The 15371-nt window shown below is 41.2% G+C and overlaps 2 protein-coding genes across 2 annotated transcripts; both read left to right on the forward strand.

Annotated features, from left to right (window-relative positions):
* Positions 1-263: 263 nt before the first annotated feature.
* chrna5 (cholinergic receptor, nicotinic, alpha 5) lies at positions 264-6794 on the forward strand. The gene is made up of 7 exons (XM_041938144.1): positions 264-354; positions 3675-3826; positions 4011-4055; positions 5143-5252; positions 5474-5651; positions 5740-6426; positions 6636-6794. Exons 1-7 carry the CDS (start codon positions 264-266, stop codon positions 6792-6794), a joined length of 1422 nt encoding a protein of 473 aa, XP_041794078.1.
* Positions 6795-8984: 2190 nt separating this feature from the next.
* Positions 8985-13667, forward strand: LOC121608739 (UDP-glucuronosyltransferase 2B17-like). Its single transcript, XM_041940061.1, has 3 exons — positions 8985-9000; positions 9173-10664; positions 13593-13667. Exons 2-3 carry the CDS (start codon positions 9180-9182, stop codon positions 13665-13667), a joined length of 1560 nt encoding a protein of 519 aa, XP_041795995.1. The 5' UTR covers positions 8985-9000; positions 9173-9179.
* Positions 13668-15371: the final 1704 nt, after the last annotated feature.

The following is a 15371-nucleotide window of genomic DNA, read 5'->3' on the forward strand; positions in this document are numbered from 1 at the left end:
GATGATTAATGATGGTTATTTTTAGCTATACACAGCCTATTCACTGAAATCTGTTACTGTGAATGCATATAGATTTACCAAAGTGGAGTAAGCTACCCAATTGGGATTTGAACTCTTAACCCAAGGCATGATTAAAACCACGTTTTGAAAGCTCAGCCTCGTGTACACAAAAGCTGTTTTTAATAACTGCTGTTCTTAATATTTATTTTCCAGCACTGTGATGCCAAAGGGACCAGCTGAGTGGATCCAGTGCCACCTCCGATATGATGCTGAGAGTAGGAGGGGCAGCCACCTCTCTCGCACTGCTGCTGCTGCTGCCGCTGCTCTGCTGCTGCCACCTGTGCCACTCACTGCGTAAGTTTCCTGAGGACCCTGAATGCCTCATCAAATTGCCACAGTGGAGTGTACTGTCCTCAGTATGACAGATGGCATAGTCAGAGATAAGTTGGACTCCAGTGGATACCTAGAAACAGAGAAAGAACACGAACTTGGCAGATGGTCAGTGAAGAGTAAGGGGAGCTTGCCAAGTTTGGGTCAAACAAAAAGTACTGGTGCCAGTGTGACCGCTTACCTGCTCATATCACATTTTACAGTTAGATTTGCATTTTTTGGCAATAAATGATTTTAGCTCAGATGTTAGAACACTGCTCGAAAAGTAAATAAACTATAAAGCTCTTGTACAAGCATTTTGTAATAGCTAATAAGTGAAAGACCATTTTAACTAATTTTAACTAAACGTCCTCAATTTCTCCTAAAACTCAGAAACACAATCACCAAAAATTTGCAAGGGGAGAAAAGTTGGACTTCATGGGTTGGAAAGAGAGGAAAGTTTCTCATGGTGTTAAGCATATCCACTAAATCTGGGTTTAATTTCATTGACTGGGCACATTTGGTGACCTGGAGCAATTCGTATTTGCTTGTTTATGTTATCATGGGTCAAGTCGGATATAACCAAGCTTTGAGAAAAATCTGCCTTTTCCAGTTGTATTTACGACTTGGATGTTGATGTGAACACTCTCTACGATACCCACCTCAGTCACAGTTTGGTCACCGTGCTGCCGCCTGGCGAGCGATACAGAAGTATCCGCTGCCGCCTGGCGAGCGATACAGAAGTATCCGCTGCCTTACCACCACACTGCAGAGCAGCTTCTTTCCTCAGGCTGTGAGACTCCTCGATTCAGCCTCCACTCTCCGCCATAAATGATCGTTTTGTGAGTTGCATAAAGGGACCACAGCTTGCATTTCATTGTGCAGCCCTGCTGTAGTGTGATAAACGAATTAACCTTGAACTTTGAAAGTTGTAAATAAGATGCCGAGATGGCATGAAGGTGAATCAAGGACAGCTGGTTGCAGGGATGACTGGGTCAGGTGACGTGATGAAGCAGTAAACACTTTGTAGCGACAGCTTGTGGGCAGGTGAGGAATGACAGGTTTGTATGGTATTTATTAATGTATGTGCACCGTAGCAGGAGAGGAGGGAAGAGACGGACCACTGTTGCCATGACAGTGTGTATACTGTTGTGTGTGTGTATGCACCTATTGTACAGTATACTTGTATGCATGTATACAGCAGCTTCCTTTACATGGATAGTAGGTTTATGCATATGGTTTATTCATATGTGTATGAACCTTATGGGACTGGGGGATTGTTTTGCTTCTGCCGTGCATTTTATTGGTTTCCCTCTCTGTCACTGGTGTTTTGCATATGTGGTTGTGGCGACATGTCATCTTAGTTTGTGCTCGCTGTAATCCCTCACCATCTGTGTGGCAGCATCACACATACATTATATATCCCATGTTTCATTCATGTTGATTTGCTTTTTGCTATGCTTCCCACAGCAGATAGCAGCAAGCATTGACTCCGGTGTCCTTGAAACTGCAGGAATGAGTTAACATTAAGTATTAATTTTACTCCAGTATGAGATGTAATTGAGTGTTCCCTTCACCTCATAGCACATACATTAGCTTTGTGCATTAGTATATTCCTGACTCTACACATGACATTTATCGTACACTAAAACAGATTAATGCAGAATCCAGCAGATTTTGCAGCTTGCCTTTCAGTCGAGCAAGATGCTGGTGATGGTGGGGGAGAGGCTGGAGAGATGATGAATTTGCCTATCGCACAGTCATTACTGACTGAGGGTGTTGCCGCCTTGTTTTTATTGATTCGCACACATTGAGAGGGTGACACCATGCCTTTGTGGTCAGTCTTGTGGTAGATTTCCTGCCACATTCTCCGGCCGTAAATTGAGTTTATAACCGTGTTGGCGAATGATTTAAAGGGCAGGATGTAAGAAATGGTGTATACTTCAAAATGAAATCAATATTTTCTACACTGTAGAGGAGCCCTGCTTCAGCAAAACAATGCACCATCTTGACTGTGATTAAAAGAGTGTCACTGCTGCATAAAACTGAGAAAAAGCAGTCAGTTACGCTCATCTTTTACCTGCACTCAATGCCATTACAGTACCTAGTCAGTACATGCTTTTATGCATGTACGGATAGAAAAAATACAGTTTCTGCATATTTTTTTCATAATTTTGCAGAAGCCAAAGGAAGCTCAAACCAGGAAGAAATCATTGTCAAGCACCAAATATGAGTTAGCAGCATATGGTTTTTAGGCTGTCTGTCTTTTTTCTTGTTAGCCAATTAATACCAATCACCAATTTTGACAGGTCAGTGCTCTATGAAAATTGGCATATTGTCACATGTCAGTCCAAGAAGTCTTTTCACACACGTGACCTGCTGCTCTGACACTCCACTGTCTCACTTACAGTATCCTACATTCACCTTTTATTGCATTTACACTTAATCTCCCAAGATCCATTGGTAAGCAGTGATTTCGTGATGATGGCCCATGATCTGAGAGCGGCTGCATTATTTACAGTCACCGACGCACATGAGTCACAGTGCAAAACAGGGAAACAGGCAAATCAGTCTCTGACTCTGGTGAATGGAGAAAGGACATGCAGTGAATAGGAAGTGGGCCAAATCTCTCCAATGCTTTCTCCAATCATGGAATAGATGTTTTGCAGCTGTACTCTGGCATAATTACAGGTGATAACATAAACATGGGAGTCCTTTGAGACTCATTCTGTATATTGTCAGCTGGACGGAATACAGAATTATGTTGAAATATGTTTGCTCTAGTTGACAGACAACCAGCCAAATGATGAGCGCATGAAAACATACCAACCTACACCTACCTACTGCTACACTGAATATCTTTTTTTTTTCTTTTGTAGTTAATGGCTCCATTACCAAAGCTTAACTGTGTGAAGGTCACCTGTTATCTCTGTTGCTGATGGATGGCAGACAGGTGTCAAATCTAATCATTTTAGCATTTATTTTCAGGCTTTCACACACTATTTCTTTTAAGGATTCTTAATGCTGTTGTATTTTCAGTGTGTGTTTGGATCAAAGCTTTGGTTTCTCTGTCTCTTGAAACAAAAGCTTTACCACAGAGGTCATATCCAGAAACTCTAGACACAAACACTGTAGTAAGGTCAGAGAGGTGAATGCAGTGTTGTGTGAGATCAATGCCACTAACAGAGCTTTTATCGAGCATGGGTTCTACATGGGGCTACTGCATAAATCGAAGGTGCTGCTGCATTTGCTGAATTATCTACAAGTTAATATCATCTTTCGATTCTTCCATAACCTTCTTTCAGGGGTTCCAAAACTCTCCTCCTATGCGAAAGCAGAGGACAAGCTGTTCAAATACCTCTTCGGAAACTACCAGAAATGGGTTCGTCCTGTGGAATACCTAAACCAAACGATCCGTGTGAAGTTTGGACTGGCCATCTCCCAGCTGGTTGATGTGGTGAGGATAGTTATTGATATGGTTGTATCAATGTGTTGCACTGAGGTGCTGACTACAGCATGCGAATGGAAAAACACACTAGGGCTGAAAGACAGTACGCTATTTACACTGTTGCTCCAAAAATATGTTTTAACTCGGCTACTCTTTAAATAGAAATTTGAACATTCCTGTTTCACCATTCTAGGATGAGAAGAATCAGCGAATGACAACCAACGTGTGGATGAAACAGGCAAGTAGAGCTATACATCTGACCATAAAAGCTGATGCATCACATTTTGTTACAGCTGTTATGCTGAGTATGGCCGTTAGTGTTACTTTATGGCTGTGGAAATATTCTGAAACAACCTCTGCCTTACACGGCATTCAGACACAAACAGCCGGCCTCTCCACACCCACTTTGATCTGATCTGGTGGCATTTCACCGACAGTCCTTATCAAACGTGAGTCCTTTTGGCTGTGTGCCAATGCACCTTTCTCCACAAGCCACGTCCTCCTCACTCCTGTCAGCCTTATTCACGGTCCTGGTTGTCCTGTCTGTCATGCATCTTATGAGTTATCCCCACACACCAGGCTCTGGCATTCAGGTCAGATGCCCCCTTTCACAGTGATGGATTGCGTCATGCAAAAGGAGAGCTGGAAGGGCAATGATCCCAGTGGTGATGTCTGTCTATTATACTAGATCATTCGTAAAGTGGACAGAATGTCACATTTCGTAATTGGATGTTATCTCTTTCATTTGGAGGTCACCTTTTTGATTTAGAAAATGAATTCTGAGTTTAAGCTTGTTTCTTGCACTGGCTTACCCTCCAGACTGGTCTATCATAAAACACTTACCATGTACATATAGCATGTCTAAGCCAAGACAAATAGATTTCCCAGTTATTAACAGCTGTGTGCACATGTACCTTCTATGGAGACCGGAGCTGGGAGATATATTGTATTGTAAATGTTTGCCATTTTGGGAAATATGCTTATTCATGTTCTTGCCAAGTGTTCGATAAGACACTCTCATGTCTGTGCAGAAAATATGAAGCTATCACCAGCAGCTGGTTAGCTTAGCACAAAGACAGGACAAGGGGGGAAACAGTAAATTCTTAAAAGTGAGATACTGCGTCTTAATTAGTGAGCCTCAGAGTTGCTGGTGGGCAGATTATGTTATCAAAGTGCCAGACGAGCTGCTTCCGTCTGTCTCTGTGCTAAGATAAGTTACCCAAATGCTGGCTGTAGCTTCTTAGCTCACAGACATGAATGTTATCTAAAAATTTCAAACCTTTCTTTGCCATTTTTTACAAAATTTCCATTTTTCCTTGATGTAGGAGTGGATTGACATGAAACTCAGATGGAACCCTGATGACTATCTGGGCATCACAATAATCCGCGTCCCATCTGACAGGATCTGGCTCCCTGACGTTGTACTGTATGATAAGTATGTGTCATTATATGTGGAAGGAGATGTCATGGATTTTATATTTTCCTGAATTACATGACCATACTGATATGCTGACAGTACTGTATCATAAAACTGTGTTAACCGTAAAAGAAGCACACAGCTCTGCATGAATGAGACATTCTAGCAATGACTATAAAATCAGATAATCCCGCCAACAGGTAGCCTTTTAGATTAATAAATGTTATTTCTTTCGACAGTTCAGATGGGCGTTTTGAGGGTACTGTCACCAAGGCTGTTGTTAAGTATGATGGAACTGTTTCATGGACACCGCCGGCCAATTACAAGTCAGCCTGCACCATTGATGTCACCTTCTTCCCTTTTGACCTCCAGAACTGTTCAATGAAGTTTGGCTCCTGGACATATGATGGCTCCCAGGTCAGTCTCTACTCCGCAGTATGCACACAGTACATTAGTGTCAGTCAGGACCACCGATCGACATGAGATTTCACTCTGTCTTTCACAGGTGGACATCATTCTGGAGGACTTCCATGTGGACAAGCGAGACTATTTTGACAACGGCGAATGGGAGATAGTGAAGGCCACAGGCAGCCGCAGTCTGAGGACAGACGGCAGCTCTCTCTATCCCACCATCACCTACTTCTTCATCATCCGCAGGCTGCCTCTTTTCTACACCCTCTTCCTCATCATCCCCTGCATTGGCCTGTCCTTCCTCACCATCCTCGTCTTCTATCTGCCCTCCAACGGTGGCGAGAAGATCTCTCTCTGCACCTCAGTCCTGGTGTCGCTCACAGTTTTCCTCCTGGTCATCGAGGAGATCATCCCCTCCTCTTCGAAGGCCATCCCTCTCATCGGGGAGTACCTGGTCTTCACCATGATCTTCGTCACGCTCTCCATCATCATCACCGTCTTCGCCATCAACATCCACCATCGCTCCTCTTCGACACATAACGCCATGGCGCCCTGGGTGAGGAGGATTTTCCTGCATCGGCTGCCAAAGCTGCTGTGCATGCGCAGCCATGTGGACCGCTACGCCACAGCTGGAGCTGCCAGAGTGGGAGGGCTGGGCATGGTGAAGGGCTCAGTGCCTGAACTGACACCTCTTCTCTACACCAGACATAATCTACAAGCAGCTTTGGATTCTGTTCGCTACATAACCATGCACGTGGTCAAAGAAAATGAGGTCAGAGAGGTGAGTATGTTGGATTAAGTGTATTTAGACAACCATAGGTAATAATAAAAATGGCTAATAGCAATTTAAACAATCATTTCTAGCCCTGCCAACAATATGTGACAAAGTCTGTACTACTGTATGTTAATCGCTCACCACGTAGATCAAAATCTGGCTTATTCACGACTCTGTGAATAACCATTGCCTTGACTTGTGCTTTTTTTGGTCAGGTGGTACAAGACTGGAAGTTTGTAGCCCAGGTCCTGGATCGAATGTTTCTTTGGGCCTTCCTCCTGGTGTCGATCCTGGGCTCTGCTCTCCTCTTCATCCCGGTTATTTACAAATGGGCCAACATCATCGTCCCTAACCACGCTGGAAGTACCCTCTAAGAACCGCAGTTCAACCAACCAAAAATGGAGGCAAAGCACATTAACAGCTCGTTATGGGTCTTATTTGAGATTTGACAGACTGAGATACTGAGATTACCACTCAGATATGGTCCTGCTCGGCTTATCCGCAGTCACTCTGCAAGCCACAGCTGTGCCAGAGATCAAGCTGCAGATTTGGGACCTCGTTTGCCAAATATATCTCACAGAGACAGATTTCTTGTTTTTAGAGAGATTTTGAATCCTGTATATGTGAGTTTAAAGTCAAATGAAAAGACTCCATTGATGTACTACATATGACAAGAAAATGCATTTTTTTGCCCACACATCACACACACATCACTAAATGTCACGATATTAATTTCACCTTCTGTACTTGCTGGAATCATAGAGTTTAGATTTGAAATGGAAACAAAACATGTCTTCACAGGATCATTGTAGGATAAATGTCTCATTAACAGCCCTTACATTTATGCAGGTTATACAGTGATGAATAAAAATTCAGCTGAATATCAATTTGTGGGCAAATATATGGCAGCTCACCACCAGATCAGCATACACACACGAGTAGGAGAAGAGTCTCATTTTACATGCCACTCTCTGTCTGCCTGTCTGCTATCAGTTGCATTTGGAAAGATGACGACTTAATCTGTGGGGCATAAAAAAATAAATGTGATTATTCAGCTACGCTTTTCTATAATTCTAGTTTCACAAATCACCTTTATGTATCATGGTATCAGTATCAGTCTGAAGAGATCTTAAAGTTTCTGGAGAACATTCTCGTACGTAAACGTGAAATGTGAGCAGGAGCAGAGAGAAAGGAGTGAGAGTAGAACCACATATCCCCTCAGCTAAGAGACCAGTATCAGGACTCGAATTTCTAAGGCAACACTTGTTTTCTGCCAGAGGAAAAATCCCACATTCTTAATGAGGCTTGTAAGACGATCCTTAGTAGCAGATCAGTAAACATGCTGTGGGTCCTGGGTGTTTTCAGCCTACTGTAGATTAGCACAAGGAGCTAGCTCCATCAGAGGTGAAAGACAAGTCCTGCACAACTCCAAATCTGTCTTGTTATTTGATTGATGTCACATGTTGATACCTCAAAATGATGTCAATTAGAGAAATGCAACAAAGGGCCTCAGGTTCACCACTACCCAAGTACCAGGAAGACTCTGAGCTCCAGCAGCTAAGCAGCACAGCCTTGGCTGAGCCTGCGCTGCCTCCGCATGGCCTTGTCTTCACATTACAGCTGAAATACACAACAGAGGCAGGACAAGCATGAGCATGCCGCTGACTGCAGTGGTAAATCTATGGCATTTCAATTCCAGTCACTACTACGGTAAATGTAGAGACTGCAAATAAAAATGACAAACAAAAATAAGCACAGGTAGAGAGTGTGAGGCATTTTTTGTTTTTTAATCTAAACCAAACAAAGATGGAGATGAGACAAATAAAAGAAGAACAGATCCAGCAGGAAGTAAGGACTCTTAAACTGAGTTACAGTTTAACAGTCGGATGCATTTTATCTGTTTCTTGGCTCAGAAGCCTTTCAATTCAATTCAATTCATAACAGCCCTCTTCATTTGTTCCTGTCCTATCTTCACCGTTCCTTTTTTATATAAAGGTGCATGGACTTCAAAGTAGTGAAAAACTTCCATGTCTGAAATAAACATCAAAACATGCAATGCACATCTGATGAAACATTGAATGTGAGGCAAAAATAAATGGAGCTAGCTTAGTCTCGGAAATAGAATGAGAAAACTTATGGACTTGACATTCAGTCCTGGATAATTGCTAATAGCCATTGTTTTTGGTTTGTCAGAACTACTGGCTGCTGATTTTGCTGCTCATCTGGGGCACACAGTACTATATATATGTATATATGTAAATGCACGTATGTATGGCTCTTTCACAAAGCATCAAACTTGCAATCTTATTGGTAATTTTGTGTCATTGATGATAAATATGAAAGACTGAGCATGCTACTAGGACAGAATTCACACAAGGAGGTAAGAGGTAAGCAGCTGTAACACATTTCTGTTCACAGCTGCAACAAAGAGGCCACATTGTTGTCCATTTGTGAAGAAAAAAGCTTATCCTAATCCACTTACGTAAGCTTTGCTGGAATTTGTCCTTATGTATTCAGTGGTACCTTTGGTGTTTCACTCAAACATCTAAGCGCTTGCACGCACAGAGCTACTCCAAACAGGTGCGTTACAGATCACATTTGCATTTTTTGAATGTACTTAAACATGTAATATATCACTTATCACTGAATTTAACTTTTATGTAGAAAAGAATTCATTTAAATGTGTTTTCATGGCATTTACAGCTAATATTCTTATGAATAATGTTTCATTTGTTTGTTTTTTCCCTTTCAGGTTAAAGATGCCTCCGCATGGAAATGCAGCTTTTCTTCTCTTATTATCTATCGTATTCTTGTCATGGAGAATTTCTCATGGAGGCAAGATTCTGGTCGTTCCTTTAGAGGGAAGCCACTGGGTGAACATGGACGTCATGATCAAAGCTCTCCACTCTCGAGGACACTCTGTCGACGTGGTACGAACCGATAAAAGCTGGTACATCCAGGACGACTCCCCGCACTACAAGACAATCACAGTTCCTGTCGCTGAAGCTTTTAATCAGGACTTTGTGAAGGTGATTCTGGAAAGGATCATTGCTATAGAAAGGGGAGAGAGCACAGCTTTGAGCTTCGCCAGTTTGCAGGTTGAGATGTTTACTGCAATGTATAATGTGCACAGAATAATGTGCAGAATGGCTACTATCATGTTTAACGATAAAGACTTAATGAGTAGTTTAAAGGAGAGTAAATATGACCTTGTCCTTACTGACCCGGCGTGGGGTGTAGGTATAATGTTGGCTCACGCTCTTGAACTGCCTCTGGTTTATAATGTGCGGTGGATAACTAGTGGAGAGGGACATTTAGCCATTGCACCTTCTCCGTTGTCTTATATCCCAATGACCACCTCAGGATTTTCAGACAAAATGACTTTCATGCAGCGAGTTAAGAATTTTATTTTCGCCACCATTTTGCAAGTGCAGGACAGATTTTTAATCAGCCCTCAGTATCAAGCTGTTTGTGATAAGTTCTTTGGCCCAGAAATCAGATATAATGACTTACTACAGGGAGCAGATCTGTGGCTCATGAGAGTGGACTTTGTGTTTGAGTTTCCTCGCCCCACCATGCCTAATGTTGTCTATATGGGAGGGTTCCAGTGTAAACCTGCCAAACCTTTACCCGAACACCTGGAGGAGTTTGTGCAGAGTTCCGGAGAGCATGGAGTCGTCATCATGTCAATGGGGACTTTTGTGAGTCAACTTCCTGCTGATCTAACAAATGAGATGGCTGCAGCTTTTGCCAAATTACCTCAGAAAGTCATCTGGAGGCATAAAGGTGACAGACCAGCGGCTCTGGGCAACAACACTTTACTAGTCGACTGGATGCCGCAGAATGACCTTTTAGGACATCCCAAGATAAAAGTATTTGTGGCTCACGGAGGAACAAACGGAGTTCAAGAGGCAATTTATCACGGAGTCCCAGTTGTGGGTTTACCCTTGTTTTTCGACCAATACGACAACCTGCTGCGTCTGAAAGAGAGAGGAGCAGCTAAGATTCTTACATTAGCCACAGTGGACAAAGACGACAACTTCCTGAAGGCCATACAGGAAGTCCTGCACGAGCCCTCCTACAGGACGAACGTGCAGAGGCTCTCCAGGCTGCACAGAGATCAGCCGATGAAGCCGCTGGATACCGCCCTCTTCTGGATAGAGTTTGTCATGAGACACAAAGGTGCAGCTCACCTGAGAACAGAGTCCTACAGACTGCCATGGTATTCCTACCACTCTGTGGATGTAGCTCTGTCTTTTCTGGCTACTGCTGCAGTGATTGCTTTCCTCCCACTTGTGCTTTTCAGATGCATCTGTCTTGAAAAAAGCTTGAAAAGAAAAATAAATAAAAAATGACAGGACTCTTAACTGGGTCCTGCTCCTTTCATAGGTCAGGTAGCTGAAAACTAGTTTTGATTGTTTGATGGTGACTATGTAAAGCTGTCCTCTATGGCAGCAATTCACACACAATACGATAACAGATATCCCCATAGTCCCTGTTGAGGTGCAGCAGAGGAATTATGGTTGGGTTGCATATCTGAGCCTTTTCTCAATAACAGGAATTTGTGACTCTATTTCTCCATGCAAGATAATGACTGGTTGCGTGAGGTTTTATCCAATACTGTGTAGCAACGGCCGACCCTTTCTAAGGAAGGCCAGGGTCAAAACCAGACATGATCCAGATTCAGATATAGCAGGCAAAGCAAGCATTCAGAAATACTGATTGGAAGCTAACTGAGATCTTTGCTATGTGACCAGATAGGTCTGATTTTAATACTGTTATTTCTCTGTTGTGTAACAAAATAAACATGAGATTACAGTGGATGAGAGTTGTTGGTAGAAAGCTGCACTTTCATTTACATTCACTTCTATGTTTCATTCAGAAATGCTAACATCATGTAATTGCCTTCTTGCTTGCTACCATGATCATTTTCAGTGAATGTCTGTGATCCTGTATCCAGTTCCTTAGATATGTGTCCTAGGTATAGAGAGAGGCAAGAGAAGCCAATATCAAATCTAGTGGCAGCTTGAACATCAGCCCAGAAAGACTGTAAGATAGGACAAGACCAAAAGCTGTGAGTGTGCTACCATTGTCTCCAGCACCGGACACATCTGCTCCCTGTCTTTGATGACAAAGTAGTAACTCCATTCTTTCTGTCAGCTCCTCTCCTGTATTTCCCACAGGAGCTGCAGCAGTAATGAGAGAGGGGAGGAAAGCAGCAGTGACAAATATGCTGGATGCTCCTCCTGATTGGTAGCTCATCAGCTGAAGAACTTGGTCAGCCATTACAGTCAGTGCTACTGATGGAGCACCACTCTTATCAGATAAGGTCACTGAACTCTTTGGTTGAACCTTCACAAGGGTACACTAGTGAAACAGTGGATTCAGGCAGCTGCTGGAGATTACTGATTAAACAGCGTCTAATCAGTACAAGAAGAGGAAATAAGGACAGAGGGTCCAGGCATGAAGTGATATTGGGTGTTTATACTGTGTCTAATCACATCAGTACTTCTTACACAGACCCTACTCCCTGAGACATGCACTATTACTGAAACAAAGACCCTCAAGAATTCTCACTCTTTGAAAAAAATGTTGCTACTAAGAGTTTTTACAAAAAGCGCTGATGTTCTGCATCAAGCACAATAAAATTAAAAAATGAAAAATAGCTTGTTTGATAATGGCAGGATAATGGCAATTTTTTGTGGCTTGTGAAATAACCGCCTAAACGGTTCGGCTTTGATTCTGTGGCCGTATTCACCATTCCCTGTTTAGTCAGGACACTTTCTCACCTCTCAGACATCTGTGAGAGCCACTTCTACTCAGATAGTGTAATTTAGATAAGCGTTTGAGGCCCAGAGAGGTATAATTCTCCAATAATTCACAATAACAGCACAGCAGCTACAACAGTAAAATCATGTTTATGCAACGATGCATCAGTATGAAAAATAAAGAAATATATAATAATGTATAAGTCCCAGTGGGTATTTTCTTCCCCAGAACCAGTACTCTTACTGCTTACCTTTTATACTTCAGTACACTTTGCTGAAAATACTTTTGCACCTTTACTTAAGTAGGATTTTTAATAGAGGAGAAGTAAAGGAGTAATTTGTCTACCACTTCTTCTCAAGCTATATGTATACTCATTCTGTCAAAATACAATGCAATTGTATTAATTAAAATGAGGTTTTGTCAAAAATCAGCTATTTATTTAGGTTTTAATTCTATTAGCATGTGCTTCACATGTCTCGGACAGCGACAACAACAAACAACAGACATGTCTGATTAAGTGTAGGATTTGTAGGATTTTTCCTTTAGGAAGGATTTGTTTTCTCCACTTGTTAACACAAAGTACATCCAATCAATGCAACAACACTTGCAGTCTTTATTATTGATAAGTAAATCTATTGATCATTGTAATAGATTTTTATAAAGCACTGATTGTACAAAATGGCAGGAATTTGGAATTTAATCCCTCTGCAACAAAGAGAGGATCCATGTAAGAATGAATGTGTGAGAGCATTTTCAGTTCAGTTCTAAATATATAACACTGCCTTACTCTCATGAAATGTGACACAGACTGAACAAAACAAGGATAAATCACAATTATGTATTTAATTAACAGTAACATCAGTTGAGCGCTGGATGTGGTGTTTTGTCCGTCTACAGGATGTGGCATACAAACACGGTGGACTTGGTCTTGCGTGTGGATCATCTGTGGTTGAGAAGTTCACAGTTAAATAGCGGACTCTGCGTGATCTGTTCTTAGGCACCCATACATTTCTTTCTTGGTTATTTCGGTTCTTTTTCTGTTCTCGTGAGAGAATTAGACTCTCGAGTCAGAAAACCAGCCACACAACGCTATTCACTGTTCTCTATTATCTGCCCTGCTGTTGAAGGTGAAGATGTGGTTTTCCTGTGAGCTGCACTTAACTCACTGACAGAAAAACCTGCTCATCTCAATTTTCCATCCATGTTGCCTTGTTGAGTTTTGTATGCAAAGAAAAAACAAAATAACATCTAAACACCAAGAACAAATGGTGCATTTGATGAGTGACACTACCTCTCACATTCTCAACTGTACTAGGTATTAGAATATTTCATTGTAAAGATAACTATGCATTTTACAGTACCTTTAGCATTCAAAATTCGTCTGTTGGCACACTTTAGATCAGGTCATCATAGTCATTCTCACCCTCATCTGCATGTTAGAAATCAAAGTCATCTATATGACCTTCAATAGGCAATAAAAACTCCTTCTGTGATATCACATCACTCACCTACAACATTGTACACTCCCTCAGAATCGTCAGAGTAAGTCAAGTCCTCAGCAGCCACGACATTGTGGTATCTGAAAAATGTTGCCAATAATAATGATAAGAATAATAATCATGTCTTTATATTAAAAATGACTCTATAAAACATGCTGTAACATTTCCTAAGGGACAATCTATATGTGAAAGATCGTAATAAATTAATTGTGCTTCTTTTTTCTCAAAATGAACTGTCAAAGTCAAGTTTTAAAACATACGTCAGTTTGTAACTGATTTTTTCATCTTTCAATGACAGAGGTCATTTTCAGCTTAGAAATTCCATTATTTCCCATGTGGTTCAAAATTTTAAAGCTTTTTAATGCAACACAATGAAGCATATCTTACTCTCCACGTGTTTAAAAGCAACGCTGAAGTAAAAATTTGTATCAAAACTGATTTATATTCTTACTCTTGTTCCGCCTCTGTGCTGAAAGAGTCTTCTGATAATTGAAAAAGAAAAGATTGTACAAAGGAGAGAAGAAAGAAAGATATTTTTTCTGTATTGTCCTTTGTGTAGGTCATGCAAATCAACAGTCCATTACAATAGTTTCATGTGGCACTTTTTTTTAAGAAAGGCACAACGACCGTAAAACATGTAGCGATACAAATAACAAAGCAGCATTAATTTGATATGATGAACTCTTGTTCTTCTGAAGGAATTAGGATGAGCACATGCATGTATAAGCTCTCTCAAGCATTTTAGGTTTTGATCCATGTTAGGCAGAAAATATTTTAAGATAGCAGAAAATATGTTAACAGAATGCAACTGATAATATCTCACCCAAACCCTGTTTATATATGCCTATGCTTATTTTTTTTAATTCAAAATGTATTAATATGCTGCGAGAAAGTTTGAGTTCACGTGGGATGAAGGGAGCCTGTGTGCGTGTGTGCGTGTGTGTTGTGGGGCACATTGAGCCATATTTGATCCACAGCAACCCACAGCTTTTAAGTGATGCATACAACGGCCAGTATTCTCTGCTGGGTCAAATTTGACCCGTAACACCACAAATGTCACCTCTTTTTTTTTTTTTTTTTTAGACCTTTAGAATTTACTAAAATGGTGAAAAGTACAAAAGTACAAAAAAAGCAAATGGTACTTTTTACATGCCTAAACTTGAAAACGGGTCAGTTGACCCGAACATCATATAAGGGTTAAAAAAAATAACATAGGGAGATGTCCCTGATATTTTGTCCATCCTGGGAGAGGAGGTATTTAAAAACAGACAAGAGTGTAGCTATATTATGTTTACTTTCTAATTCATCATTGGGAATGTCATTATACTCTCTCCAGAGTGTGCCTTCACTGTAATTCCATTTTCAACATACCATCTTGTGCTTCCAGATCATCTGCCTCTGGCTGCTCCTGCTGTTCCTCCAGCATGACTGTATTTGTCTGCTGACTCACTGTGCTGTAAGAAAACACAATTTAGACCTTAATCAACTCAATATATTTCAATCCACTGTAAATATCCTGCATCCAGGAATCTCTGAGCACTAATGACTGAGAAAACCCAAATGACTTTCTGTCATCTATTAATGAGTTTAGCAATGCTCTTATATTTATCAGACAGCATCAGTCAGATTGGATGAACACTCACCATGGATTGCACAAATCTGAAATAGAAAACAAACAGAATT

This window comes from Chelmon rostratus, chromosome 1, assembly GCF_017976325.1.
Source record: "Chelmon rostratus isolate fCheRos1 chromosome 1, fCheRos1.pri, whole genome shotgun sequence".
Classification (NCBI taxonomy): Eukaryota; Metazoa; Chordata; class Actinopteri; order Chaetodontiformes; family Chaetodontidae; genus Chelmon; species Chelmon rostratus.